The 26,967-nt window shown below is 37.4% G+C and overlaps 2 protein-coding genes across 5 annotated transcripts in view; one reads left to right on the top strand and one right to left on the bottom strand.

Annotated features, from left to right (window-relative positions):
* Positions 1-26,967, bottom strand: part of LOC106877900 (dipeptidyl peptidase 4) — a 615,183-nt gene that overhangs the window by 41,106 nt on the left and 547,110 nt on the right. For all 4 annotated transcript variants that reach the window (XM_014926948.3, XM_014926949.3, XM_014926951.3 and 1 more), the window contains exons 9-12: positions 16,110-16,270; positions 8,021-8,121; positions 5,017-5,140; positions 3,596-3,634 (exon numbers count right to left, since the gene is read on the bottom strand). In XM_014926948.3, coding sequence (XP_014782434.1) covers positions 3,596-3,634; positions 5,017-5,140; positions 8,021-8,121; positions 16,110-16,270 — 425 coding nt within the window. The remainder of the gene's footprint in view (positions 1-3,595; positions 3,635-5,016; positions 5,141-8,020; positions 8,122-16,109; positions 16,271-26,967) is intronic.
* LOC149136054 (uncharacterized) lies at positions 21,224-24,840 on the top strand. Its single transcript, XM_089350792.1, has one exon. It carries the CDS (start codon positions 23,791-23,793, stop codon positions 24,703-24,705), a length of 915 nt encoding a protein of 304 aa, XP_089206918.1. The 5' UTR covers positions 21,224-23,790; the 3' UTR covers positions 24,706-24,840.

Below are 26,967 nucleotides of genomic sequence, written 5' to 3'. Positions count from 1 at the left end.
AAAGTGTCCCATCTTTAAAAAAATGTCTCATCATCATCATCACCATTTAATGTCCATTTTCTATGCTGGTATGGGTTGGATGGTTTGATAGGAGCTGGCCAGCTGATGAGCTGCCCAGGCTCCATGTCTGTTTCGGCATGGTCTCTATGACTGGATGCCCTTTCTAATGCTAACCACGTCACAGAGTGTACTGGATGCTTCTACACAGTACTGGTGCAAGTGCTCTTGTGTGATGCCAGCACTGATGCTTGTGGCACCAGTACCCATGAGCCTGCAAGATTAGGAATGTTCAGTCTATAATTGTGCCAACAGCCTATGTAAGATATTTAAGCATTTAGTATCTGAATATAGTTGGAAAAAAATTTATGATAATTCAGTGTCTTACAACCTGGAATCTTATGAAAAGCCATAAAGATGCTGATACGATAGGCTTCCATACTTCTCAAAATTTACCCAACATTACTTCTGAAGTGCCTACGTCCACTTTCCTCTATATGGTTCTTTCACTGTTCCTTTTCTGTCTTTTTGTATTCTATTTTGTGTACTATGCATGCACTTTTAGCTATCATTGCTGTCTTCCTTTACTTGAATTATTACTGCTTTCTATCTCATCTGTTATCTTTTTCCAATGAGTTGTAGTGCACCTAAGTACTGTATATAATAATAACAACAACAACAATAATAATAATAATGATAATGATAATAATAATAATGATAATGATAATAATAATAATACCGATAATACATGTACTTTTAACAATAGGTTCAGCATGGTAGCAGTCTGGGTGTTTTAAAGAGCTGATTTTTATGACTGTGAATGAATAAATTGTACATTTTAGAAATTTAGGATTTAAGCAGAGAAGGAGGAGAAACGTTTTAACTTAATCTGAATCTAATGAAAAATTAGCTTACTGTTTGAATTGGTCTGTGACTGTGTGATTTCAACTGAGGATTTTTTCTATGCCAACAAGTAATCTTCATAAGTATTTCCTCTCTCTCTGTGTCCCTCTTTTTCATTAGATTCAAATTAAGTTAAAATGTTTCTCCTTCCTTCTCTGCTTAAATCTTAAATTTTTAAAACATACACTTTATTCATACACAGTCATGAAGATCAGCTCTTTAAAACTCCCAGACTGCTACCATACTGAACCTATTGTTAAAAGCACATGTATTTCCTCTCTTTCTCTGTCCCTCTGTCTTTTTTACCCCTACTCTCTATTTCTCTCTCCCTCTCACTCTATCCCTCTGAGGTATTGCCCATGCAGTGGGCAATACCTCAGAGAAATTAAAGCAAAAGACAAGATCAACACTTGGAGATGGCTAAGAAAAAGTGATTTGAAAGGATGCACTGAAGCATTGATATGCAGTACCCAGGAACTAGCTCTGAGAACTAATTACACCAAGTTCCAAATAGACAGGAGTAGCAAATCACCCCTTTGTAGGTTGTGTAGCCACAGAAACAAAACAATCTCACATATTGTGAGTGAGTGTGGCAAGCTGGCCCCAAAACACTACAAAAGGAGGCACAATAACGTGGCTAAGTTCGTCCACTGAAGGCTATGTGAAAAGTATGGCCTGAACAGAGCATGGAAATGGTACGAACATGAATCAGAAGGAGTCACTGAGAACAAAGAACATAAGATACTGTGGGATTTTACAATCCAATATAACTCCTTAGTCGAGGCTCAGAGACCAGATATTGTTGTGGTAGATAAAGGAAAAAAGGAAACCAAGATCATAGATATTGCAATACCTGGATATGCATGCTTAAGTGACAAAGAACTAGAAAAGATTGAAAAGTACAGACTACTAAAAAACAAAATTGCAAGAATGTGGACTATGAGGAGAGTGTCTGCCATTCCAGTAGTTGTATGGGCACTCCAAGCACTACAACCAAGTTTAAGAAATATGTTAAAGAAATTGGAACTGACATGAGAGCAAAGCAAGTCCAAAAAACTGCTCTGTTGTGGACAGCTAGGAATTTGTGATTGGCACTTGGATGTTGAATGTCTTCTGTGATAATTAACAACCAAGTTTATAATGTGCGGAAAGAGACCCTGTGAGACCTCTGACAGCAGGCTGCTGTCCACTCTCACAGAGTCTACCAAAACAAACAAGACTGAACATTCTGAGAATTAAAGTGATAATAATAATAATAATAATGATGTCCTGATGCAGTACCAGGCACTGGCTCTCATGGCTTCTGATCTTAACTGATTGGAAGTGTTATCATGTACATGTTTTGTTTTGGTATAAAAGATAGACTACAGCAAATATTCTGCTCAGTACCACAGATTTGCTTGTCAGTTGTTTGACCAAAACCAGTTGAACATGTCCTTTGGTGGCTGATGATATGTGCATCTCTGATTACAAACAGAAGTAGTAGGGGAGCATCATAGCCATGTGTTGAGAGGAATTCTTTAGGGTTTGAATAATTTACCTTTGGAAACAGGGGTGTTTCACTCAACATCCTTAAATAACCCTTATTCAAGGACCTTTTATGTGGGATGGGCTACTCAATCGGAAGAAAGTTCGAACTGGGCCCCACCTGCGAGGTCATGCACTGTTTATCTTGATATGAGATCATGTCACGTACATACGGTTGTGATGCATGTACCTGGTGTACCCTTATCAGATGGGTAGTCATGATGGGTATACTGGGCTTCGTATATTTTACCCCAATGTCATTTTGATGGCATGCACTGCTCTCTCACTCAATAATAATAATAATAGAGAAGAAAGGTTCTCTTTGCCTTTCATCCTTTCAGGGTTGATGAAATAAGTACTAGTTATGCACTGAGGTCAATATAATGGACTAGTCCCCTCCCCTAAAATTTCAGGCCTTGTGCATATAGTAGAAAGGATTATTATTATTATCTAAGGTGGTGAGCTGGCAGACTCGTTAGTGCACTGGATGAAATGCTTAGTGGTATTTCACCTGTCGCTATGTTCTGAATTCAAATTCTGTTGAGGTTAACATTGCCTTTCATCCTTTTGGGGTCAATAAATTAAGTACCAGTGAAACACTGGGGTTGATGTAATTGACAAGTACCCTCACCAAAAAATTTCAGGCCTTGTGCCTTTAGTAGAAAGGATTATTATTATTATTATTATTATTATTATTATTATTATTATTATTATTATTATTATTATTATTATTATTATTATTATTATTATTATTTCATTTACTTATTAAAAAGAAATCTCTGCTACTCTAATTATTTTATATGTTTATCATTACTAAAATACTAAAAAACAAAAAAAAATTATGGTTGAAAAATCTCTGAAATAATTATTTAGAGGTAGGATGCAAGGTGAAATGGTTAAAAGGTTGTCTGATAAAGCACCTTGTGAATATATTTGATTCTTCATCCCTTGTAAACAGGGCTTCTGAGAGTAATTTTATCAGGAAGTACATACAAAGATTCTTTGAAGCACCCTGTCCAAAATGTCAATGTTAGTATTCAAAATATGCAACATTTTCTGAAATAATCCCAGGAAATTTCAAGGTGGGTCTGAGTACAATGTATACCTTGTACCCTACTCTCATAGGTCCTGGTTGCAAGAATATATAATTAAGTGATTTAGTATTTACCGTTTCAACCCAACCATGCAGTTTCTTCACTTCAGTGCTCTGTAATAATAAGAGAAAACAAAAATAACCAGAATTAAAACAATAAATTGCTTATGAATGTTATTTCAAGGGGAGAGGGTAAGAAAAATACAATATCAAATATAACAATATCTCTTGTAGTATATCTTATGTCATAGTGGAAATATATTCAGCTCTCAATAGAAGCATTAGTAAAAATGTAAAATATTTTATCATCAACTTTCATTGTCATTCTTGCTGTTGCATATCTCTGGCTTCCATAGTTTTAAGAAATGAAGAGATGAGAGAATAAATATTCTCTGGGATATGATGCCAGTTATATCTTATAGGAAATAATCTCAGATTACAATTCTTGTGGAAACAACTGGATTTGGCACTACTCATTAAATACTCATCAGTGTTGCTTACAGTGGTAAATTATACCATCTCATGAAACCTATTTACAACTTAGAGAACTTAAGTAATTGACAGATAAATGTCATGGTTATGGACACAATGTAAGGCCAGTAACAAAGTATGAACTACTGTTCCCTCAATTGGTCAGCCAGTACTCCATCAACTTAACCCTCATGCTCTCAGATATGTAACTGTTTCACTTATAGGTATCTCATACAATGGGTCTGTGAATAAGTTTCATATGCAAAGCTGTCTTTAGCCTTTGTGCATCTGAAAAGCAAATTTAATGAAGGATCATATTCAGCAAATGAATTATCAATTATTATTATCTTTAAACTCTGAGATCAAATACTATTGAGGTGAAGTTTGACATTCATCCTGATAAATAAAATACCAGTCCTGTGTGATGGTTAATTCTTCTTTGTCTGTCTGTCTGTCTGTCTCTCACTTTCTGTTAGTCTGATTCTCTTTCTTTTCTAGAAATTGGCTGTGGTCAAACTGAAAGAGAGTTGGGCCCAACGAGGACTAAAAGTAACTAAGACACACTGTATGTCATGGTAGTGCTCCTATAACTCCATTAGGAATTGAGGGCTCAAAGCAAAGCAAGGCATATGCATTAAACACTAACTAACTGAACTTATACAGTTTGAAAATAAAACAATATTTTATTTGACTTAGATTTTAACTGTAGTAGCACCTCAGTCAATAAACATCAAAAGTGAATATACTTTCACATATCAAATTTATTCACAATCAATATTTAATAAAAGTGTGTGATCTTTTTGATAAATGTCAGGCATATATATAATCCAGGAATGGTGGGTTCAAATATTGCAATAGACATTACATGATGGTTTTAGGCTACAAACATAACTCCACTTATTGCAGGGAAATTGGCACAAGACTGGTTATTTTATCAATGAAATACACCTGTTAAAAATGATCTTATAATTCTGATTCTTATCATATTATCATATATTGAATAGGTGTAAAGCAAAGTTACTTACAAAGTGGCACATGCCAACCCTTGAGCTGCACAGTGTGACAATACTGTGGTTTTGAGCCCTGGTTGCCCAGGACACTGCGACATAGTCATCGGACATCCACTCGACATGAGTTAAGTAGTAATCTCTATGAAAGACAGAACAGATGATTAATGAATCCTCTTATTTAAAATCATCATCATTAAAATCATTAATATTTACATAAATAAAACAGCACAGCTTGTGTTGTTATGTATAAACTGATAAGCTGAGAACTTCGTACAAAAACTTTTATACAAAAAAAAAAAGAGTAAAAAAAGTGAAGACTCTTAATACTTCGTCTGTCTAAATTTGATGTATATAAGACAGAATATATAGACAAATAACTGAATTGCCCAAGCAAATTGGTGTTGCAAAAAGGAGGAATTTGGTAATTTAATGGGGAAAACATGAAGAAAATATTGTGCCCAGGTCTAGTGTGGCTCAGAGTGGTTGCACCTGTAAGAGTTCCAGCTATGGGTTAACTAGCAAACCCCACTGTGACTAGGGGGAGGGGCGGTGGAATGCAGTTGCTGTATTCCCTGCATGGCATAAGAAGCAACTAAAAGGGGTGGGAGCGAAGGTACTGGGAATCCACTCTTCTTAATAACTCTGTTTCCTAAAAAGACAACAAGAAAAAGACAAGGAAGTGGGAGAAGGTTAGCACTAAATCCCACCCTAGTACTAAGGTCATGGAATGTGCATGGGTGCAGTACAAGTGAGGTAAAGAGGAGAGAGATAGGGAGTGTGATGATGAGAAGGATGGATGCACTGAGTGAAACTAAGATGAAAGGTAAGGATAGGTACAAGTTTGGTGATGTGACTGGTTGAGTGTCTGGAGTGGGAGGGCTCATGAAGAAGTGGCCTTGCTGGTGAGTAAGCATGTGCAGGAGAGTGTGGTGGAGTGAAGGGAAGTGTCTTCAAGGTTAATGTGGGTTAAGATGAAGTAGGGAGGAAAGATGTGGGTGTTTTTTAGTGCATATTGTCCAATGGTCCAGGGACTGAAAGGAGTGAGGAAGAAGTTGAGGAGTTCTGGAGGAAATTGACAGAGTGTGTGGATAGGGTGGGGAAAAGTGGCTATGTGGTGGTGCTGGGTGATTTGAATGTGCAAGTGGAAAATGAGGAAGTAGAAAATGTAGTAGGCAAATATGGAGTTCCTGGCCAGAATGAGAGTGGAGGGAGGTTGTTGGAAATGTGTATGGAGCAGGAGTTGATGGTGGAGAATAATCTTTTTAAAAAGTGGGAGAAAAACAAGTTTACATGGCAGAGGGTGGAGGGAGGAACAGTAGTGGAGAGGGACTTGATGGATTATTCACTAATCATTCAGGCGCAGGAGTGGCTGTGTGGTAAGTAGCTTGCTTACCAACCACATGGTTCCGGGTTCAGTCCCACTGCGTGGCACCTTGGGCAAGTGTCTTCTACTATAGCCTCAGGCCGACCAAAGCCTTGTGAGTGGATTTGGTAGACGGAAAATGAAAGAAGACCATCGTATATATGTATATATATATATATGTCCCTCCAACATCGCTTGACAACCGATGGTGGTGTGTTTACGTCCCCGTATGTTAGCGGTTCGGCAAAAGAGACCGATAGAATAAGTACTAGGCTTCCAAAGAATAAGTCCTGGGGTCGATTTGCTCGACTAAAGGCGGTGCTCCAGCATGGCCGCAGTCAAAATGACTGAAACAAGTAAAAGAGTAAAAGAGAGAGAGAGAGTGGTTGGAAGGTTTGTGTATGTGCATGTAATGAGAGGTGAAGGTGGAGGAGTGTCAGATCACTTCCTCATACAGGGTAAATTGAAGGTATGCTCGAAATTGAATGCTAGACGAATGACAGGGAGGAGAGAGTTTGTGAAGTTAAGTGAAATGGATAGGAGGGAGCAGGAGCATGTAGAGAAATTGAGGGGTGAATAAGAGGTTAAGAAACGGGAGGTGGGAGATGTGGAGGAGGAATGGGAGGCCTTTAGAGAGGCAGTAATGAGATGTGCCTCTGAGGTGCCTATTTGGTACATGGGTGGTTAGAATGGGTGTGAAGAAAGGTAGTGAGTGGCAGAATGAGCAGGTAAAGGATGTGGTAGTAGAGAAGAAAAGGGCCTTTGAAGACTGGTTGCAGAAAAGGGATGGAGAGGCTTATGATTATTACAGAAAAGTGGTCGATGCCAGTGCCGCCTGACTAGCTCCCGTGCTAGTGGCATTTAAAAAGCACCATTCAAGTGTGATCATTGCCAGTGCCGCCTGATTGGATCCTGTGTTGGTGGCATGTCAAAAGCACCGTTCAAGCATGGCCTATGCCAGTACCACCTCATTGGCCCTTGTGCTGGTGGCACGTAAAAAGCACCCACTATACTCTCGGAGTGGTTGGCATTAGGAAGGGCATCCAGCTGTAGAAACCTTACCAGATGTGATTGGAGCCTGGTGCAGCCTTTTGGCTAGCCAGCCCTCAGTCGAACTGTCCAACCCATGCCAGCATGGAAAGTGGACGTTAAATAATGATGACTATGACGATGATGATATATATATATATATATTTCACTCATAACAAATAGGTAAATAAATAAATAAAATAAACATACAATTTATCAATATATAAATATAAATTAGAAATAGAAACGAAAATAATAAATTGAACAATTAAATTATTTAATTATTAAGTGATAAATTCAGTTCAATTTTATTTTTTTATACAAACAAATGACACATCTTGTAAATTACAGCTGTTTCTACACTATTAAAATTTATACATATATTATATTTATATATATCTATATACATATTTAGATATAGATATATATTGATATACATATATTTATACACACACACACACACACACACACACACACACACACACACACACACACATATATATATATTTATATATACATTTATATATTTATACATATATACATACGCACACACACACACACACACATATATATATATATATATATATATATGTATGTATGTTAAGTTTATAATAATAATTGGCTTACGTTAAATATTTCTTGACTTCAGGTGTAAAGTTCAACTGTAATTGTAACACACTTTGAAGGTTGACAACCTTCAATGTCACAATGGGATTTGGTGTCCCAGGCTAAAAAGAAAATATTCACAAATTAATTATTTATAAATATATTTCAATTAAAAACTTTCAATAAAACAAATATAAATATATAAATTTTTGCCTCCTTTTTATCTATATAATAGCTGTAGAATCCACCAGAAACTAGATTAAATGTTTTGCAGTATTTACTTTTGCTCTTCAAGTTCCGGGCTCAAATTCTGTCATTCACATTTGTTAAGATATACAATGATTAAGTAACAGGAGTTGGTTTGAAGGATTATATTCCTTTCCAAAAGGTTTGTGATTAATGTAAAAAAAATCAAAGTTGCTATTACTACTCCTCTTTTCCCTCATTGACTACAGTTACTAATATGTTGGCACTCCGTCGCTTATGACATCGAGGATTCCAGTTGATCCGATCAACGGAATAGCCTGCTCGTGAAATTAACGTGCAAGTGGCTCAGCACTCCACAGACACGTGTACCCTTAACGTAGTTCTCAGGGATATTCAGCGTGACAGAGTGTGACAAGGCTGACCCTTTGAATTACAGGCACAACAGAAACAGGAACTAAGAGTGAGAGAAAGTTGTGGTGAAAGAGTACAGCAGGGTTCGCCACCATCCCGTGCCGGAGAGCCTCGTGGAGCCTTAGGTGTTTTCGCTCAATAAATACTCACAACGCCCAGTCTGGGAATCGAAACCGCGAGTCCGCTTCCCTAACCACTGGGCTATTGCGCCTCCACAGTTACTAATATATTCAGAGTTCAAATCTCACTGGTGATTGACTATCTTTTTTTCTCTCAGTTTTTAATAAAGTAAGTTCTAGTTATGTATTGGGGTCGATTCAAATCAAATTATTAGAAAATAATCAAGCCTCTAGTTTAGTTGCAAACACTAGTAAGCAAGTTTTTGCCACTCCAAATGCTAAGTGTCAAGTGTGTATTAATTTGTACTGCTTAATCTTTAATCTTTTACTTCTTCAGTGCACAGAAATCAAAATGGTGCATTGGTGTGCCATCCTGATTTCTGAGGTGACTGACCAGAAGAAGAGAACAAAATCAATAATAATAATAGTTTCAAATTTTGACACTAGGCCAACAATTTCTAAGGGAGGCAGACAACTTGATTATATCAAACATAGAGCTCAACTGGTATTTATTTTATTGACTTCAAAAGGCAATGGCAAAGTCAGTCTCTGTGGAATTTGAATTTAGTATGTAAAGAGCAGGGAGAAGTGCAACTAAGTATTTTGTCCAAGATAATAATGACTCTGCCAGTTTGCATAAATAATAATAATAATAATAATAATAATAATAATAATAATAATAATAATAATAAATGCCCAGATGCAGTACCAGGCAGTGGCTCTCATGGCTTCTAATCTTAACTGATTGGAAGTGTTATCATGTACATTGTTTTGTCTTGGTATAAAAAGATGGGCTACAGCAAATATTCTGCTCAGTACTACAGATTTGCTTGTCAGTTGTTTGACCTTGACCAGTTGAACATGTCCCTTGGTGGCTGATGATATGTGCATCTCTGATCATGAGCAGAAGTAGTGGGGGAGCATCATAGCCATGTGTTGAGAGGAATTCTTTAGGGTTTGAATAATTCACCTCTGGAAACATAGGTGTTTTGCTCAACATCCTTAAACAAACCTTATTCAGGGACCTTTTGAGTGGGATGGGCTACTCGACCTGAAGAATATTCTAACTGGGCCCCACCTGCGAGGTCATGCGCTGTTTATCTCGATATGAGATCATGTCACGTACATATGGTTGTGATGCATGTACCTGGTGTACCCTTATCAGACAAGTAGTCATGATGGGTATAATGGGCTTCGTATATTTTACCCCAGTGTCACTTTGATGGCATGCACTGCTCTCTCACTCAATAATAATAATAATAATAATAATAATAATAATAATAATAATAATTTATTTCTTTATTGCCCACAAGGGGCTAAACATAGAGGGGACAAACAAGGAGAAAGAGATTAAGTCGATTACATTGACACCAATGCGTAACTGGTACTTATTTAATCGACCCCGAAAGGATAAAAGGCTAGGTTGACCTCAGTGGAATTTGAACTCAGAACGTAACGGTAGACGAAATACCACTAAGCATTTCGCCCGACATGCTAACAATTCTGCCAGCTCGCCTCCTTTCTACTAAAGACACAAAGCTTGAAAATTTGGGGAGGGGGCTAGTTGATTACATTGATCCCAGTGTTTCTCTGGTATTTAATTTATTGACCCTGAAAAGATGAAAGGCAAAGTTGACCTCCTTAGAATTTGACCTCAGAAAGAGCAGACAGATAAAATGCCGCAAAGCATTTTACCTGGTGTGCTAATGATTCTACCAGCTTGCCACCTTAATAATAATAATAATAATAATAATAATAATAATAATAATAATAACAACAACAATTTCAAATTTAGGCACAAAGCCAGCAGTTTCTGGGGAGGGGATAAGTCAGTTACATCAACCCCAGTGTTTGACTGGTATTTATTTCATCGACCTTGCAAGGATGAAAGGCAAAGTCAGCTTTTGTGGCATTTGAACTTAAAATGTAAAGATGGACAAAACGCTGCTAAAACATTAGAGCAAGGTTGTTTGTTTGAGTCTGATTAGTTGCTTTTACAGCTAAGTGCTTTATCGGTCTGTAACCAACAGTCACTCCCTAACTGACCATAATAAACAACCTTCTAAATATATACACACACATATACATATATGTATATGGGAGAATGTATGAAAAAAAACAACAACAGACGAGGACAGGTGGTGTAAACAACAAAAGGATGTATTAGTTTGACGCTCGGGAATACAGAAAGTCTTTAACGTTTCGATCTACGCTCTTCAACAGAAAGAATACGGAGAAAACAAGGAGAAAAACACGGAGAAAAAAAATTGAAAGGTGTTTGGTCAGCGATTAATCATACACACACAATAATTATTTATGATCTTGATTTATAATCTTGATTTATAATCTTTAAAATATGAAATTTGGATGGGACTGGGTTAGTCAGTCATATCGATCCTTGTACTTAAGTTGTACATTATTTCATTGTCTCTGAAAGAATGAAAGGCAAAATTGATCTTGGTGAAATCTGAACTTAGAATGTAAACAGCCAGAAGAAATATTGCACAGCATTTATTTTGATTCTCTAATGATTTTGTCAATCCACTGCTCTATTCCTGAAAATATGTAAAGGTTCCATTTATTCCATCATAATTTAAACATGGTTTTAAATGCATTCATTCTGGTTCAAGTTGTCTGTGGGGTTTCTTACTATAAATAGCTTCCACCCAGCTCAACAGAATATTTTCATTCAACTTTTATTAAATCCATACCAGCACAACTGAATTGTCTACACTGGTCGATACCTTTGAATCATCAACATTTTCAATTTATTTTGCACTCAGCCTTTCTTGAGAGTTAATGTGACACATCGAAACAATTAGAATTGATTACTAGATTTCGATTACTGAGGAGGTTGAAGAGAAACACACATGAGAAAGAGGCAGAGAGAGAGAGAGAGAGAGAGAGAGAGAGAGAGAGAGAGAGAGAGAGAGAGAGAGAGAGAGAGAGAGAGAGAGAGAAAGAGAGAGAGAGAGAGAGAGAGAGAGAGAGAGAGAGAGAGAGAGAGAAGATCAATGGAAAAAAACTGAACAGAAGCAGAAAGAAAAATTTGAGGTTAAAAGAGAGAATGAGAGATTCAGATGCAGCTTGAAAACCCAGTCAAGATTACGTATAATAAGTTTGTATTGAGTTGTTCTGTCTGTAAATGTTTGTTGTGTTTATAACAATAACCCTAACATTAACTTATATGTGCATATGTATGTGTGTGTGTGTGTGTGTGTGTGTGTGTGTGTGTGTGTGTGTGTGTGTGCCTACCTATCTATGAAGATATGCATTATACCTCTAATAGAGACTGTGAAAGTATAATGAAAAGTAGAATGAAGAATAATTGTAAACTGCTAGCTTGTTGGCATCAAAAGTTTCTTTCTGTAGAGTTGACAAACTATGATGCTCCATTGCAGTAAACCAAATAATAATGTGTTGACATATAATCCTTGTAGCAATTGAATCTAATTATTTCGATGGGTCATCATGCTGACTTTGAAGAAAAGATACATATAAAATTAATTTAAACAGTCACTGATTCAGAGAGATCGGAGCAGAATAATCTCCACTGGAGCAAATATGCAACATTCTGGGTATTTTATATGCAAACACTAATATTAATTACTACTAACTCAGTGTGTTTAGATAAATTGTTGGCACTTCGTCGCTTACGACATCGAGGGTTCCAGTTGATCCGGTCAACAGAACAACCTGCTTGTGAAATTAACGTGCAAGTGGCTGAGCACTCCACAGACACGTGTACCCTTAACGTAGTTCTCGGGGATATTCAGTGTGACACAGTGTGACAAGGCTGGCCCTTTGAATTACAGGCACAACAGAAACAGGAAGTAAGAGTGAGAGAAAGTTGTGGTGAAAGAGTACAGCAGGGTTCGCCACCATCCCCTGCCGGAGCCTCGTGGAGCTTTAGGTGTTTTCGCTCAATAAACACTCACAACACTCGGTCTGGGAATCGAAACTGCGATCCTATGACCGCGAGTCCGCTGCCCTAACCACTGGGCCATTGCACCTCCACTTAGATAAATTACAACTGAATAAAAGAGGGTATGGTCATGGCTGGGATGTCTTGGATTATAGAACTGCTCATTTCAAGCTGATGAAAATGAACAATCCCAACAACTGAACAAACATTTACAGGCTCGTTGACAGTGTTGCTATTGTTGGGAGATTTTTCAACTATTTGTAGCAGGTCAAGTGAAAGTGGGTTGTGATATACAAGTAGGGTGTTTTACTTAGAAGTTTAGAGTAGAATACATTTTCACGAGAGCAATCAACCAGATTTCTTTAAAAGTCAACCTTGAGTTTGTTAACAAGGCTATATCCAAATTTCATTGTTTAATCTTTGGTCAGCTTTGATCAAGCAAGTCTATGATTAAGAGCATACTAGTTTTGATCATCCCATCTTTTATGATATCCAAACTATACATCTTTTGTTTTGTAAGATGGTAGAGTGTGATATGAAGGAGTTTCACTGTTGTTTCTGGCAAGTTAAGTGACAATAAGTTCTTCTGGCTAACTCAGGCCATACTCAACCTCAATGACATGTTGGTAGCAGGCAAACTGCTTCCTGCATTATACAGCAAGTCACTAAACCTTTAATTAGTTACTAATATACTTTGTAGTACCAACTGTCAAACAGCACAAATTTTTAACCATGGCTCTGTTGTGTAATGAAATACAGAGAAGAAATGTACAAAAAAAAAAAAGAAAAAGAAAAATAGAAAATGTAACCACATGGCTCTGGGTCCCACTGTGTAATACCTTGAGCAAATGTCTTCCATTTTAGCCCTGGGCTGTCCAAAGCCTTGTGAGTGGATTTGGTGAATGGAACTGAAAGAAGCCCTTCATATATATGTATATATCTATGTGTATGTGTCTTTGTGTTTGTTGCCCATCACCACTTGGCAACTGGTGTTGGTTTGTTTATGTCCCTGTAACTTAGTAGTTCAGCAATAAAGATCTGATTGAATAAGTACCAAACTTTTAAAAAATTAGGGGTTGATTCGTTTGACTAAAACTCTTCAAGATGGTGTCCAAGCATGGTCGCAGTCCAATGATTGAAACAAGTAAAAGGAAAGTCTCTTTTTCTTCTTTGAATCATATCTGTAGACAAATGAAGATTAGCCTGATCAGTTTTAGCTCAAATTTAGACTCTCTTCATAGGCTATACACTCACTTTTGCCTGTCTATTGGGAAATATTGCTCATAGTTATTTATATAGTTACTTCCATAAATATGAACTTCAATCAATCAATAAATCCAATTAGCATATATAATGCTTTTCTGGCAGCTAGGTCAATTAAATGATCATTGATGCACTAAGCTGCATATTTTGGGTAATGGATTTACTGATTTCTTGAAGTCATTCTTTGTGGAGGCGCAATGGCTCAGTGGTTAGGGCAGCGGACTCGCGGTCATAGGATCGCGGTTTCGATTCCCAGACTAGGCGTTGTGAGTGTTTATTGAGCAAAAACACCTAAAGCTCTACGAGGCTCCGGCAGGGGATGGTGGCGAACCCTGCTGTACTCTTCCACCACAACTTTCTCTCACTCTTACTTCCTGTTTCTGTTGTGCCTGTAATTCAAAGGGTCAGCCTTGTCACACTGTGTCACGCTGAATATCCCCGAGAACTACGTTAAGGGTACACGTGTCTGTGGAGTGCTCAGCCACTTGCATGTTAATTTCACGAGCAGGCTGTTCCGTTGATCGGATCAACTGGAACCCTCGACGTCGCAAGCGATGGAGTGCCAACAACAACAACAACGTCATTCTTTATAGAGACTATATACACCACTATAAGCTGTAGTCTGCTATAGGCAAAGTCAAGCATGTGGCTTCTGAGAGAAAGTCTGAACTAGGACCAAATGCTGATCATGGCAGTCTCACCTTTTCGGCCCATGAAGAAATTAAGGATTAAAAAGACTTGTTTAGATTTGTCGAATGTATTTTTAGAGCACAGTGACAGCTAGAAAACTTGTACTGTTAGATGGGGTATATTCAATATTATATTCAATAGTATATTTCGATTAACTAAATCATGTTGTCAGCCTTTTCTGACTTTATAGTTCACTGGAGATAACAAAAAAAAAAAAAAGAAAAGAAAGAAAAAGAAGAAATCTTTTGTCCACTGGAGATCAAATAAAATGTTACTAGCACATTGGAAAGTAAATGTAAAAAGAAAAATTACTAACACAGAAAATTAAATAAAAGAAATCAGTCACACGTTATGTGGAAAGCTTAAAAGAAAATTATGTTTTAAAGTTTAAGATTTAGGCAAAAATATAGAGAACTATTATTCTTTTATTCTTTTACTTGTTTCAGTCATTTGACTGCAGCCATGCTGGAGCACTGCTTTAAAGGGTTTAGTCAAAGAAATCGACTCCAGGACTTATCTAGTTCTTCTTTTATCAGTTCCTTTTGCTGAACTGCTAAGTTACGGGGACATAAGCCCACCAACATCAGTTGTCAAGTGATGGTGGGGGGGGGGGGGACAAACACACACAAATATATATAGAACCCCAATTAGCCATTTAATTTGCACTCTTCTGTTCTTATCATTTTCACAGTATAGCATCTGTGACTAAGGCACTTAATATTCAATTGGCTAAGTTCACTAAATTCTTGTCACTAAATTGTTGTTGATGTTGTTTAAATCCAGTTCTGTCCTGATTGTGCAAACCTTTGATTAAAGTGGTTACAGAAATGTAAAGCAAGGGTGTGGTGTTCACCTACTTTTTAGCTCAAGGTTGGGAGGATTGTTGTGTCAACTCCCACTCCTCCTCAACCTCAGCTTCAAAAAGTTTAGCATAGCTCTAATTCCTAAAACCCATTGCCATCACCAGATCAAAGGTTTTCTAATCATAACCACCACTTCACCTTTCTCAAGTAGCATGCATCCAGGATCACATCAGTGTGTCCTTCTCCTTTTAAGATAGTATTGTGTTATTTCTTTACTACCCACAAGGGGCTAAACACAGAGGGGACAAACAAGGACAGACAAACGGATTAAGTCGATTATATCGACCCCAGTGCGTAACTGGTATTTATTTAATCGACCTCGAAAGGATGAAAGGCAAAGTCGACCTCGGCAGAATTTGAACTCAGGACGTAACGGCAGACGAAATACCGCTATGCACTTCGCCCAGCGTGCTAACATTTCTGCCAGCTCACCACCTTTAAGATAGTATTGTGTAATGTGAATGTGACTTAGTCGCTGTTTCTAGGAGATCAAATAGCAATGTAGAAGATCCTGTAATACAGTGGGGCAAAATTTATTGATATAAGCTAGTTGTATCAGACGTTTACATTATTTCAAAGAAGAACTGTGAATAACAACAGCATCAAGAAGGAGTAGGAAATAGTTTACTTACTTTAGGATATGGAATACGGTTGATTTTTGGATATTCATCATTCATGTAGCCATAATATGGATATTCAAACATTCGAACACCCCTGTCATCGAAAGTAGCATAAGCAAGGCATTTGCCAGTCTTCGAAAACCATATGGCTTTGTTGCTGTAGAGGATTTCCTCTGGTAAATAGAGAGGCAGAAAATTAGGATTAGAGAAAAAACAGAAAGAGTGACAGAGGGAGCAAACAATAAAATATTGTATTTACTCACATATAATGCAAGAAATCTAATGTAAAAAAACAAAACAAAACAAAAAGAAAGCAAAAAAGAAATAGTCTAAATTGTTGGGTAACATTATACTCAAGTGAAAGACACAAGAAATCTGTGAAAACAAAGATACTAAAGACAGTACTCATGAAACACTTAACGACTGTGTACACTTTATTAAAGTATGGTTATAAAACTATTAGGTTGTTCAGAAAATACTGTTTGATTTTTTGAAAACATTTTTTTCAAATTTGGCTCAAGATGTTATTTTTGAAGTGTTTTAGATGAAATTTTACATGTTTAATCAACTTTTATTGATATCTACATTATGTTTCAATAATTTTGTACTGTTTGGTTTATGATCACAATCTTATTCTTGGATATATAATATAATAATATAATGATGCCAGAGAAGTTAGGCATAAAAAGAATTAGATGCAGTGTGCAAGAGAGAAGACTGTGCTGGCTTGGTCATGTGATGTGGATGGATGCTGACAACTCCATAAAGAAGTACTGCTCAATCAAAATGGCTGGAACTATTGGACGACAGAAACCCAGGAAGACATGGGACGAAGTACTGAAAGACAACCTCAGAAAGCTGAATCTTTTGGATGAGAAGACAAAGAACCAAGATACCAGACACCTTGTTGTACTCAAGAAGTCCCGTCCTTCACAGTAGAAGTGTTACGGCCACATCCTCTGGTGAAGAGGATTGACCTACAAGAGTCCTGTACCAGTGCCACATATAAACATTTGTGCCAGTGCCAGATTAAAAGCACCCAGCACATTGTAAAGTGGTTGGCATTAGGAAGGGCATCTACTCATAGAATCAGGCATCCAGACATAGAATCCAAATCAGACTGGAATCTGGTGCAGCTCTCTGGCTTGCCAGCTCCAGTTAAACTGGTCAACCCATGCTAGCATGGAAAATTAATGTTAAAGGATGATGATGATTACCAGACTGGATTCATAATATAATGTGATATGTAATATAACTGGCACTCCGTTGGTTATGACAATGATGGTTCCAGTTTATCCGAGCAACAGAACAGCCTGCTCATGAAACTAACATATAAGTGGCTGAGCACTCCATAGACACATGAACTCTTAACATGGTTCATAAGAAGATTCAGTGTGATGCCCGCTGTGTTAAAGCTGGCCCTTTTGAAATACTGATACAACTCATTTTTGCCAACTGGGTGAACTGGAGCAACGTGAAAAAATAAAGTGTCTTGCTCAAGGACACAACGCATGGCTGGGGATCAAACTCATGACCTTACAATCATTAGTTGAACACCTTAACTACCAAGTCATGTGCCTTATCATCACCATCATCATCATTTAACGTCTGTTTTCCATGTTGGCATGGGTTGGATGGTTTGACTGAAACCTGGTAAGCTGGGGAGCTGCACCAGGTTCCAATCTAATTTGTCATGGTTTCTACAGCTGGATGCTCTTTCTAATGCCAACCACTCCAAGAGTGTAGTATAATATAATAATATAACAATACCAGACTAGATTCAAACTGGGAACCTTAATTCCTCTTAACTAAGAATTGTGACAACCAAATCCACTTGACCTCAAATGCATACACATGTACATCTGCTAACAACAACTATCTCAAGCATTTAAACATTTAATAGTGGGGGTAACAGAAGTAGTAATAATAACAGTACAAGTAGTACCTGTTACAAATTTGTAATATCTGATTATAATAGAGTATAACTATAAACTTGTGTACATACGATGTAAGAAATCAATATTACATGTTTTCTCAAGATATATTGACTGAATATTCTTATTCTTCCTTAACAAATTTATTTAAGAAATGCAAACAAATATACTTTGTAACCAGTTGGCTTTGGGCTTGTTTCCACCATGCAGCACATTTTGTAAGAGTCTTTTACTATTGTCCTTTACGAATGAATTTAGCAAACAGAAACTGCAAGAATCCCATTGTACACACACACACACCTTTTATATATGAATGTGTGTATGCAAATGCACTTGAATACTAATGTTTCTTTATGACATTGTGACTTTGCATTTAGGAAAATATTTGGGACAGAAAGTTTCTTACTTGAGAAACAGGTAAGAATTGGTGCCAGGAAGAACCTCTGACTGTTGAATCCTGGCTCAAGTAACTATCCAACTAGAGAGAGGGAGGGGGGAGGGAGAGAGGGGAGGGAGGGAGAGAGGGGAGGGGAGAGAGAGGGGAGGGAGAGAGAGAGAGAGAGAAAGAGAGAGAGAGAGTATGGAAGTGGATAAAAAGGATAATTTTCCATGCTTTTTACAGCAACATGTTTTACTTCAGTGAAATATAAACACGCTTGTCGTCCTTCATTCATCGGCTTAGCCATCAATAAAATTAATATATTGATTTATATCACTAGCAAAAAGACACATTTTAAAATAAAACAGTTAACTAAATTGACCTGAATGTTTAACTAGAATTATTTGCCAATCCTAAATAATTCCAAACTTAAAGAGACAAAACTGAATACTATTAGTATTAGTATTTTGTCCAGTGTTTTATTAATTCTGACATCTACAACCTTTAAACCTTTCATAACAATATTTCTGATTAAATAAATGCATTGTATGTTTATTTTCATTGTTTTTTAAAATGATTCAGAATTTGGAGGAATTTAATTGAATAACTAAGTTTTTCATCATTAAGATGATGTTTGGAACACAAAAAGTTTTTATATAAAGGCCTTGTACCTAATTTAGAAAGGCAGTAAGCTGGTAGAGTTATCAGTGCATCAAACAAAATGGTATTTCTTCCAGCTCTTTACCTTCTGAGTTCAGATACTGTTGAGAGTGACTTTGCCTTTCATCCCTCCAGGAGTCAATAAAATAGAATATCAATCAAGTGCTGGAGTTGATGAGATATTGACTGACCCCTTCCCTTGAAAATTGTTGGTTTTATGTCATAAATTGGCACTCCATTGTTTACGATGGTAAGGGATCCAGTTGATTTGAATAATGGAACACCCTGCTCATGAAATTAATGCAGAAGTGTCTGAGCACTCAACAGACATGCATATATTTAACTTTGTTATCAAGGAGATTCAACATGACACTGAATGTGACAAGGCTAGCCCACTGAAATACAGGTACTACTAATAAACTTTGCTAGCTGAGTGGACTGGAGCAAAGTGAAATAAAGTGCCTTACTTAAGGACACAATGCATCACTGGAAATCAAACTCGTGACCTTATGATTGTGAGTCAAATATCCTAACCACTAAGCCATGCACCTTTACTGTGTCATAAACACTGCAGGCATGAAAGTGCTGGCAGGTGAGGCTGTCTGAGATGTGTGCAGATCAATGAAACCATGCTGCAGATATTTGTGTAATGTCTGAGGATTACTGACTTGTGGAATTATGTCAAACGGCTGTTGTTGCTTGTAGAATGAATCCAGTTATTGGTTGAGTTCATCATGAGGATTGTCCCACCACTTATCTTTAACAAAGCAGGGTAGGTAGTGTTGCTCCGTCAAGTAGCAGGTTGTGTGGTGGATGAGGCTGAAAGGAGAGAGGAAAGACACCTTCCTCCTCAGTTAAGCTCATATCATCTTTTTTAAGTTCCGTTTGGAAAGGAAAATGAGGTTGGATAGGGAAGTACTTGCTCCCAATGAATTTGTAAAAAGGTGGGTGACTGTGGTAAAAATGGTTAGGGAGAATGGATCTACTTCAAGTATGCCCCTGTAGATTGGAGAACAACAGTTGGGTGAGGGCTTGTGCCTTTGGTGGCCTGTGGGTTTCCTTGATTAGCTTGAGTTCGAGGTTCTCTTTTAACTAGAGGATTGCATCATTAATGTGTTCCCATACTTTGTATACTATGCATACTTTTGTCTCATTTCACTGTCTTTTCCTTTTCTTTCTCATCTTTAATTCAATGCCACACCACACACACAAACTGTAGACTGTGCTTGTGATGTCACCCCTCGTCATCATCACTATTACATGAATCATCACCACCACTATCATCATCACTATTATATGAATCATCACCACCACTATCATCATCACTATTATATGAATCATCACCACCACTATCATCATCACTATTATATGAATCATGAAATGTTGTTTTGAATAAATTTAGAAAGAAAGAGAAAAGTCAGTTGTTTAAAAACAATATATATCTTTGTTACATTTGATTGACCTGGATTATAAGTTAGTGAAGAAATCAATTCAGCTAACAGCAGTAATGGCAGCAGATACAAGAACAGTAGAAACAAGAATAAGATGCAAAGCTTTAAACCATAAACATCAGAGAATTGTGAAGCATGAGAAATCTCCAGGGGAAATTAATCAAGTATGATGCATTGGGAAGGAGACTATACAGCTGTTCTTAGAATCAAATGCATTAATTGAAGACTTCATTTTTATACAGGTCTGAGACAATTACTACTGGAAATGATTTTGTTTACCTGCCTTTCCTTTTGTAAAACATAAATATGATGTAAAGGAAGTTGAAACGGTTTCAACCAAGAATTGGTTGTGATCACTCAAGAGGGGGTGCTATGCTAAGAGAAGTAAAGCTGAGCTAGAAGGAACAAGTGAACAGGTTGAAGGAGGAGGTGATGAGAGAGAGAGAAAGAGAGAGAGAGAGATGGATAGGTGGATAGATAGAAAGATAGATAAAAATAGATGGATAGACAGACTTCTAGAGAGATAGATAGAGATAGATAGATAAATAGATAGATTGAGATAGATGGATAGATAGACAGGCAGACAAACAGATAGATAGAAAAATAGATGGATAGAAAGATAGACCAGAAGTACAAAATATCAGAAGTTAGAAATTTCAGTGGGATGGGGAGTTTGTTGATCCTTGTGTGTTTGTATTTCTTTTTTTCTCTTGCTTTGTGTAGGAGGGGAATGGGTGGGTTTGGTGTCTGGGGGGGATATGGGCGGGGTGGGTATGATTTGGGGTTCTACTTCACTCTGTCCTTTCTTCCTCTTCCTTTTTCTTCCTTCAGCTATCATCCACTGTTCTTCGTTTCTCTTTTCTTCCTGTTGCACCTTCTGCTTCTTTCTAACTTCCTCTGGACTGCTCAGCTTCTGTAGAGGGCAGTGTACTCTAATGTGGTCTTTTTGGCCACATTTAAAGCAACGAGGGGTTCTGCCTGCCACCCACACTCTCAACACTACATCTCCAATGGTTACCATTTCCACCACATTTTCCAGTGTTTCTGTAGTGCCCTGTACGATCAGGTCCAATGTTTGGCCTTTCCATACTGAATTTTCTGTTTTTGTGGCTTGGAGGACGGCTATTTCTTCTTTACTTCCTAGAAGAACAGCTGCCGCAACCCAAGTCACATCTATTTCCGGTGGGATTCCCTCCACCCTAATTCTGGAAGTCCTTCTTCCAAGATAAGTGGGTAGAAGGACCACTTTATCCAACTTTACTGTGGTTACTGCGTGTTCTTTTGCTTTTCCTTCTGACTTGAAATGAACCACAAGTGTTCTGTATCTGCTTCGTCTGGCAAGATATGTTATGTCTTGCCAGACGGAGCACAATGCCTTTTCTATTATTTCTGCCTCAACATTTTCAATTTTCCTTTCTTCCAACTGAGTACACCTTATATATTACTGTTTTCTTATCCATCTCTTCCAATACTTTCTGGAGTGGTGACAACTTAACGTCACCACCTACCCTACATGCCATCTTCTCATATTTTTCTATTGTTTGTTATGTCCACCTCCTTTTTTGTGACTTCTGTTAAACTTTTCTTCCTTAAGCACTTGTCCATCCTATCAATTGCTCGTATGAGCTCCTCCTCCGAAGAGGACAATTCGGACCCACTAAGGTCCGAATAGAACATGTTTCTTACCGTTGACATTCCTCAAGACAGAGAGAAAGCACAACCAGAAAACCGATGCAAAGCAGCGCAAGACAGTCGACTACTCCTCACACAATCAGTAAACGCACCAGCATGATACGAACTCTATAAGTGAGAAGGAAGAAAGAGAAAGAATGTCTTAATTCTCCTGTTTAAATAGTCATTGCCGACGAGAATTTCGCTGTTGTCTCGCGTATGGCAAATGGTTGCAGGTGAGATCTCGCTCCTGTCTTGGACATGGTAATGGCTACCGGCGAGATCTCATACAAAATGGTGCTGGCTTCTTGTGCCTCGCTACAATATGATTTACCTTTTTTTTTACTCTTTTACTTGTTTCAGTCATTTGACTGTGGCCATGCTGGAGCAGCCTTTAGTCAAGCAAATCGACCCCAGGACTTATTCTTTGTAAGCCTAGTACTTATTTTATCGGTCTCTTTTGCTGAACCGCTAAGTTACGGGGACGTAAACACGCCAGCATCGGTTCTCAAGAGACGTTGGGGAGGGGGGACAAACACAAACATATATATATACATACATACGACGGATTTCTTTCAGTTTCCGTCTACCAAATCCACTCACAAGGCTTTGGTCGGTCTGAGGCTATAATAGAAGACACTTGCCCAAGGTGTCACGCAGTGGGACTGAACCTGGAACCATGTGGTTGGTAAGCAGGCTACTTACCACACAGCTACTCCTATCATTCGATTAATCATATATCCCATTTAAATTTTTATATCTGATTTGTCGACCCCAAAGTTTATTTGTGCTGTCCCCCTTTTAGGGGAAATAACATACAATATGATAGTCTGATAAAAAGAACCAGCTATTGCAAACAAAATGAATATTGATAAAAAAATATCGCATTTGGCCAGTTTAACATAGTAGCAAAATATATATATATACACATACGATTTCTATCTATCTACACATGTATAAGAGTATATTGTTATAATAAAAACCACAAATCTTGTCAAATAGAGCTAAACAGAGTTTCCTGGTCGAAATAATTTATTTCACCATTTTCCAATCTGAGAACAAGACCATTTGACAGATGTCTTTTGAGAAGATGACGATTAAACAAGAGATGCTGTATTTAACAAGATTTGTGGTTGTATTGTAACATTACTTTTACACCCTTAGGTGATCGAGTGATGTCTTGCAAACAACTCGCACATGCAAGTGCTACCAGTCGAGAACTCTGCATACCGGAAGCCAGCAAGTAAATGGGGTCACCAGGAGAGAATGCATGCCGTTTCGGGGCCTACTTCTTGACAGCATCAATGCGCCCCCTCCCCCTCACTGATATGAGGCCCCGCTTACTAGATCAACTGGTTATTAAAAACAAAGCTCAATATTTCTCTAGCCATCGCTCATCGTCTCTTTTTTACCGCATTATACAAACACACACACACACACATACATATATATGAACACCGGGGACATTTAATATAAGAACACCGGAAACATTTAACAAAAAACGCCGTGAACATTCAACAAGTGAAAACTTTATAACATTATTCCGAAATCTATCTAAAAATAACGACCAAGTTTGAAGCAATTGTGGCTAATACAACATGGAAAATCTTGAACAGAACGAACAAGAATACAATTCTACAACTAATGCAGGCCCTGCGTTTAACTGGATAAGTATAACTGCTTGTATTGCTGTCATCGTGACATTCGTGCTCAACGCGTTGTTAACAATTGCCATTTTCCTCGATCGTAGAGTCTATGAGAAAACACGCTCTTTTGTATTATTGACTTACGTGTTTAACTACATACTGTTTGCTTTGTTTTTTTACTTCCGCAACGTACATATTTATATATACACTGATTTGCCACTGTCTAGCTGCTTACTGATTTTTATACTAAGTTCCGTGGCTGAGGAAGGTGCTGTATATTTGATACTCCCTATTTGCTGCGATATTATTGTAAAATACTTTAAACCAAGCAAATATGAAAGTCAAAGTTTTCTGCGTGTCCAGATCATATTAACAGTGGTTTTGTGGGTTTTTATCTGGATCAAAGTATTATTAATGAGTCTAGCTGGCTCATATTACGAAAGTGGCTTATGCAAGATATTCTTAGATACCATTTCCTACCATATCTATTTAGCTATAGTTACGTTGTATATTATTACAATGCTGGTATTTGCATGTCTATTGATCAACATTGCAGTGAAGAGTAGAGAAAATGATACAATGAAATCATCAGTAATAACTATGATAGTTATTGTTATATTCATCATAGTCGTCTACTCTATTGAAAACCTTACGTATTTTGTAATGTATAAAGAAATAATTGAACAAAAGATTTACATACCGTTTTTAATATTCATTTCAAGATTTTTAGTGGTGCCGTTTTTGTGGCTTTCTGATACCAGTCTAAAACGAAGTATTCGGAAATTATGTTGCGGGAAACGTAGAGACTTCACAGTACCTCCATCACATGAACTGACTGATCTAATGCAATCACATAAAGTGATGTAAAAACTGCACTATATTAATTTCTATAGTACTATAAATTTATCTGTTATATCAGCTTACCTAGTTCTTTACATAATACTATTAAACATTATATCTTCTGCACAAATACTTTCTTACTTCATGCTCTTGCTTGATGGGTGGGGGTCATCGCAGGTTAGAGGTCCCAAAGACCTCACCATGCATAGAGCCGACCAGTTTCACCTGTGCTCACCATTGCTGGTGGTCTGGTGCCAGCCCCTCTGCATCCTCCAAGGTGACATCAAGCCTCTGGAAATCTTCCCCAATCACATCCAGCTATCTGGTGTGGGACTTGATATGAGGCCTCTTCCAGCCTGCAGCTGCTGCATCAAATGCGAGTAAAGCGCTGATAGGATGATCTAATAGGAGATCACACACACACATATATATATATATAAATTTAATGCACAATATATGAATTTATCTAATCTGGTGGTATTCACAAAAAAGGTCCTTTAGTGGACCAGGCTACAAACCACATAGTAAATCAAATCATAGGGGTGTAATGTATATATATATATATATATATATATATATATATATATATATATATGTATATATATATATATATATATATATGTATATATATATAGAAAGAGAGTGAGATCACCTACTGTAACCTAAATGGTCAAGAAGACCCCTAGAGAGAGATGAGATGGGTGGGTCAGACCCCTGAAAACTGAGAAAAATAGTTGCACATGTTCAAGTTTAATAGCAAGATATACGCCCAAGAAGAAGGTGCAGCCTTCAGTATCAATATTGCTGGTGATGGCCTTTAAATACCTGGTTACAAAAATGCAGCTATTGCAGACAATATCAAATTCAGTTTCCTCATAGTGGACTTGGTAAGAGTGATGAGAAATGTGTCCCGCATGTGTGACCCAACAGAATTAGAAAGATACATCCAACACTTCATTCACCGCATGCAGTTCTCTGGTCACAGATAAAGGGACAGGATCAGAATGTAGAAAGTGCCAGGGCGAAGCACAAAGTCATCATAGAGAATGATGCATCTGGAATCTGCCTGCTATACAGGAGTAAATCCTGGAATAGCATAGAAAGGATCAAGAAGATAAATAAAGCCAACTCTTGGTATGACAACCAAAAATAACAGAGAGTCATGTTTGTTGATGTTACTCTTGGTGGCAAACTAGTGTAACTTTTTAGGAAAATGTTATTTAGGAGGAATCTACGAATTAAAGTAGTAGAAAGGCCAGCCCCCACCCCTAAAATCCCTGATCTGTAGAACATGTCCATTTTTAAGGCCCCATGTACAGATAACAACTATATAGTATGTAGGATGAACCCATAGGTAAACTGTAAGATTAGGAATGTAGTCTATAATTGGGGAGACAGTACGTAATATAGGTGAGCAGAGGTGAACACTGGCAAGAACTCAAAGAAGAGAAAAGCTTGTCAGTGCTCTACCAACATGCTCAGTTTGAACATAGAGGCTTGGTTAATAACATAAATGTAAAGATACTATCAACACATAGAACAGACATGACAGATTTCAGAGGCCATAAATGTAGTAATAGGCAAGCCGAGCCTCTATAGGAAGCATGAATAGAAAAAGAACATCCTTCCGCTTCATCACACTACGTAACCTGATGACTAAAGACAATGGGAGAAGAAAAAATGTCACACATACAAACAGTGTAATAGATAAATCTATATAGACACACAAGATGCATATACTAAAGATGGAATGAGGAAAATAAAATAAATAAGTAAATAAATGAGTGATAAAAGAAAATGAATAAGTATAAGACACGGGTGCAAACAGTTTTGTAAGCAAACCCATATACATGCATACAAAACACAAACATACACACACACACACGTAGAATCAAATGTATGTGCAAATAAGAATAGACATCACAGAAAGACAGAACGAACTGAACAGAATAGGAAGAGACATGGGATGGAGAATTACTGAAGCGGTCACAAGATGTGTGATGATAGATTTAAGACAAAGAACAATAATAAGACCAAGTATATAATAAAAATGTGTGGATGTATGTATGTACATGTGTGTGAGTGTGCATATGCACAAACATGAAAGTACTTGTCTAATTATTAATCTTCCTTTCACCTTCTACTTTCTTTATTCCCTAAGCAGTTATTACAGCGAAAGCTGATCACATCATTTTATCTAAACTGGAATGTATGCTTTCCACTTTCATATTTGAATTTTTTGCTTTTATTCATTTTCAAACTTGATGGACATATAACAAGAAGCCAACC

Source organism: Octopus bimaculoides, chromosome 4, assembly GCF_046866305.1.
Source record: "Octopus bimaculoides isolate indiv1 chromosome 4, ASM4686630v1, whole genome shotgun sequence".
Taxonomy (NCBI): Eukaryota; Metazoa; Mollusca; class Cephalopoda; order Octopoda; family Octopodidae; genus Octopus; species Octopus bimaculoides.
Note: the sequence above shows the minus strand (reverse complement) of the source record. Positions and strands in the feature narration are given on the sequence as shown.

What these genes read in the sequence shown, in the direction of transcription:
- LOC149136054 (XM_089350792.1), top strand. Translation starts at nt 23,791, where the DNA reads ATGGAAAATCTTGAACAGAACGAACAAGAATACAATTCTACAACTAAT.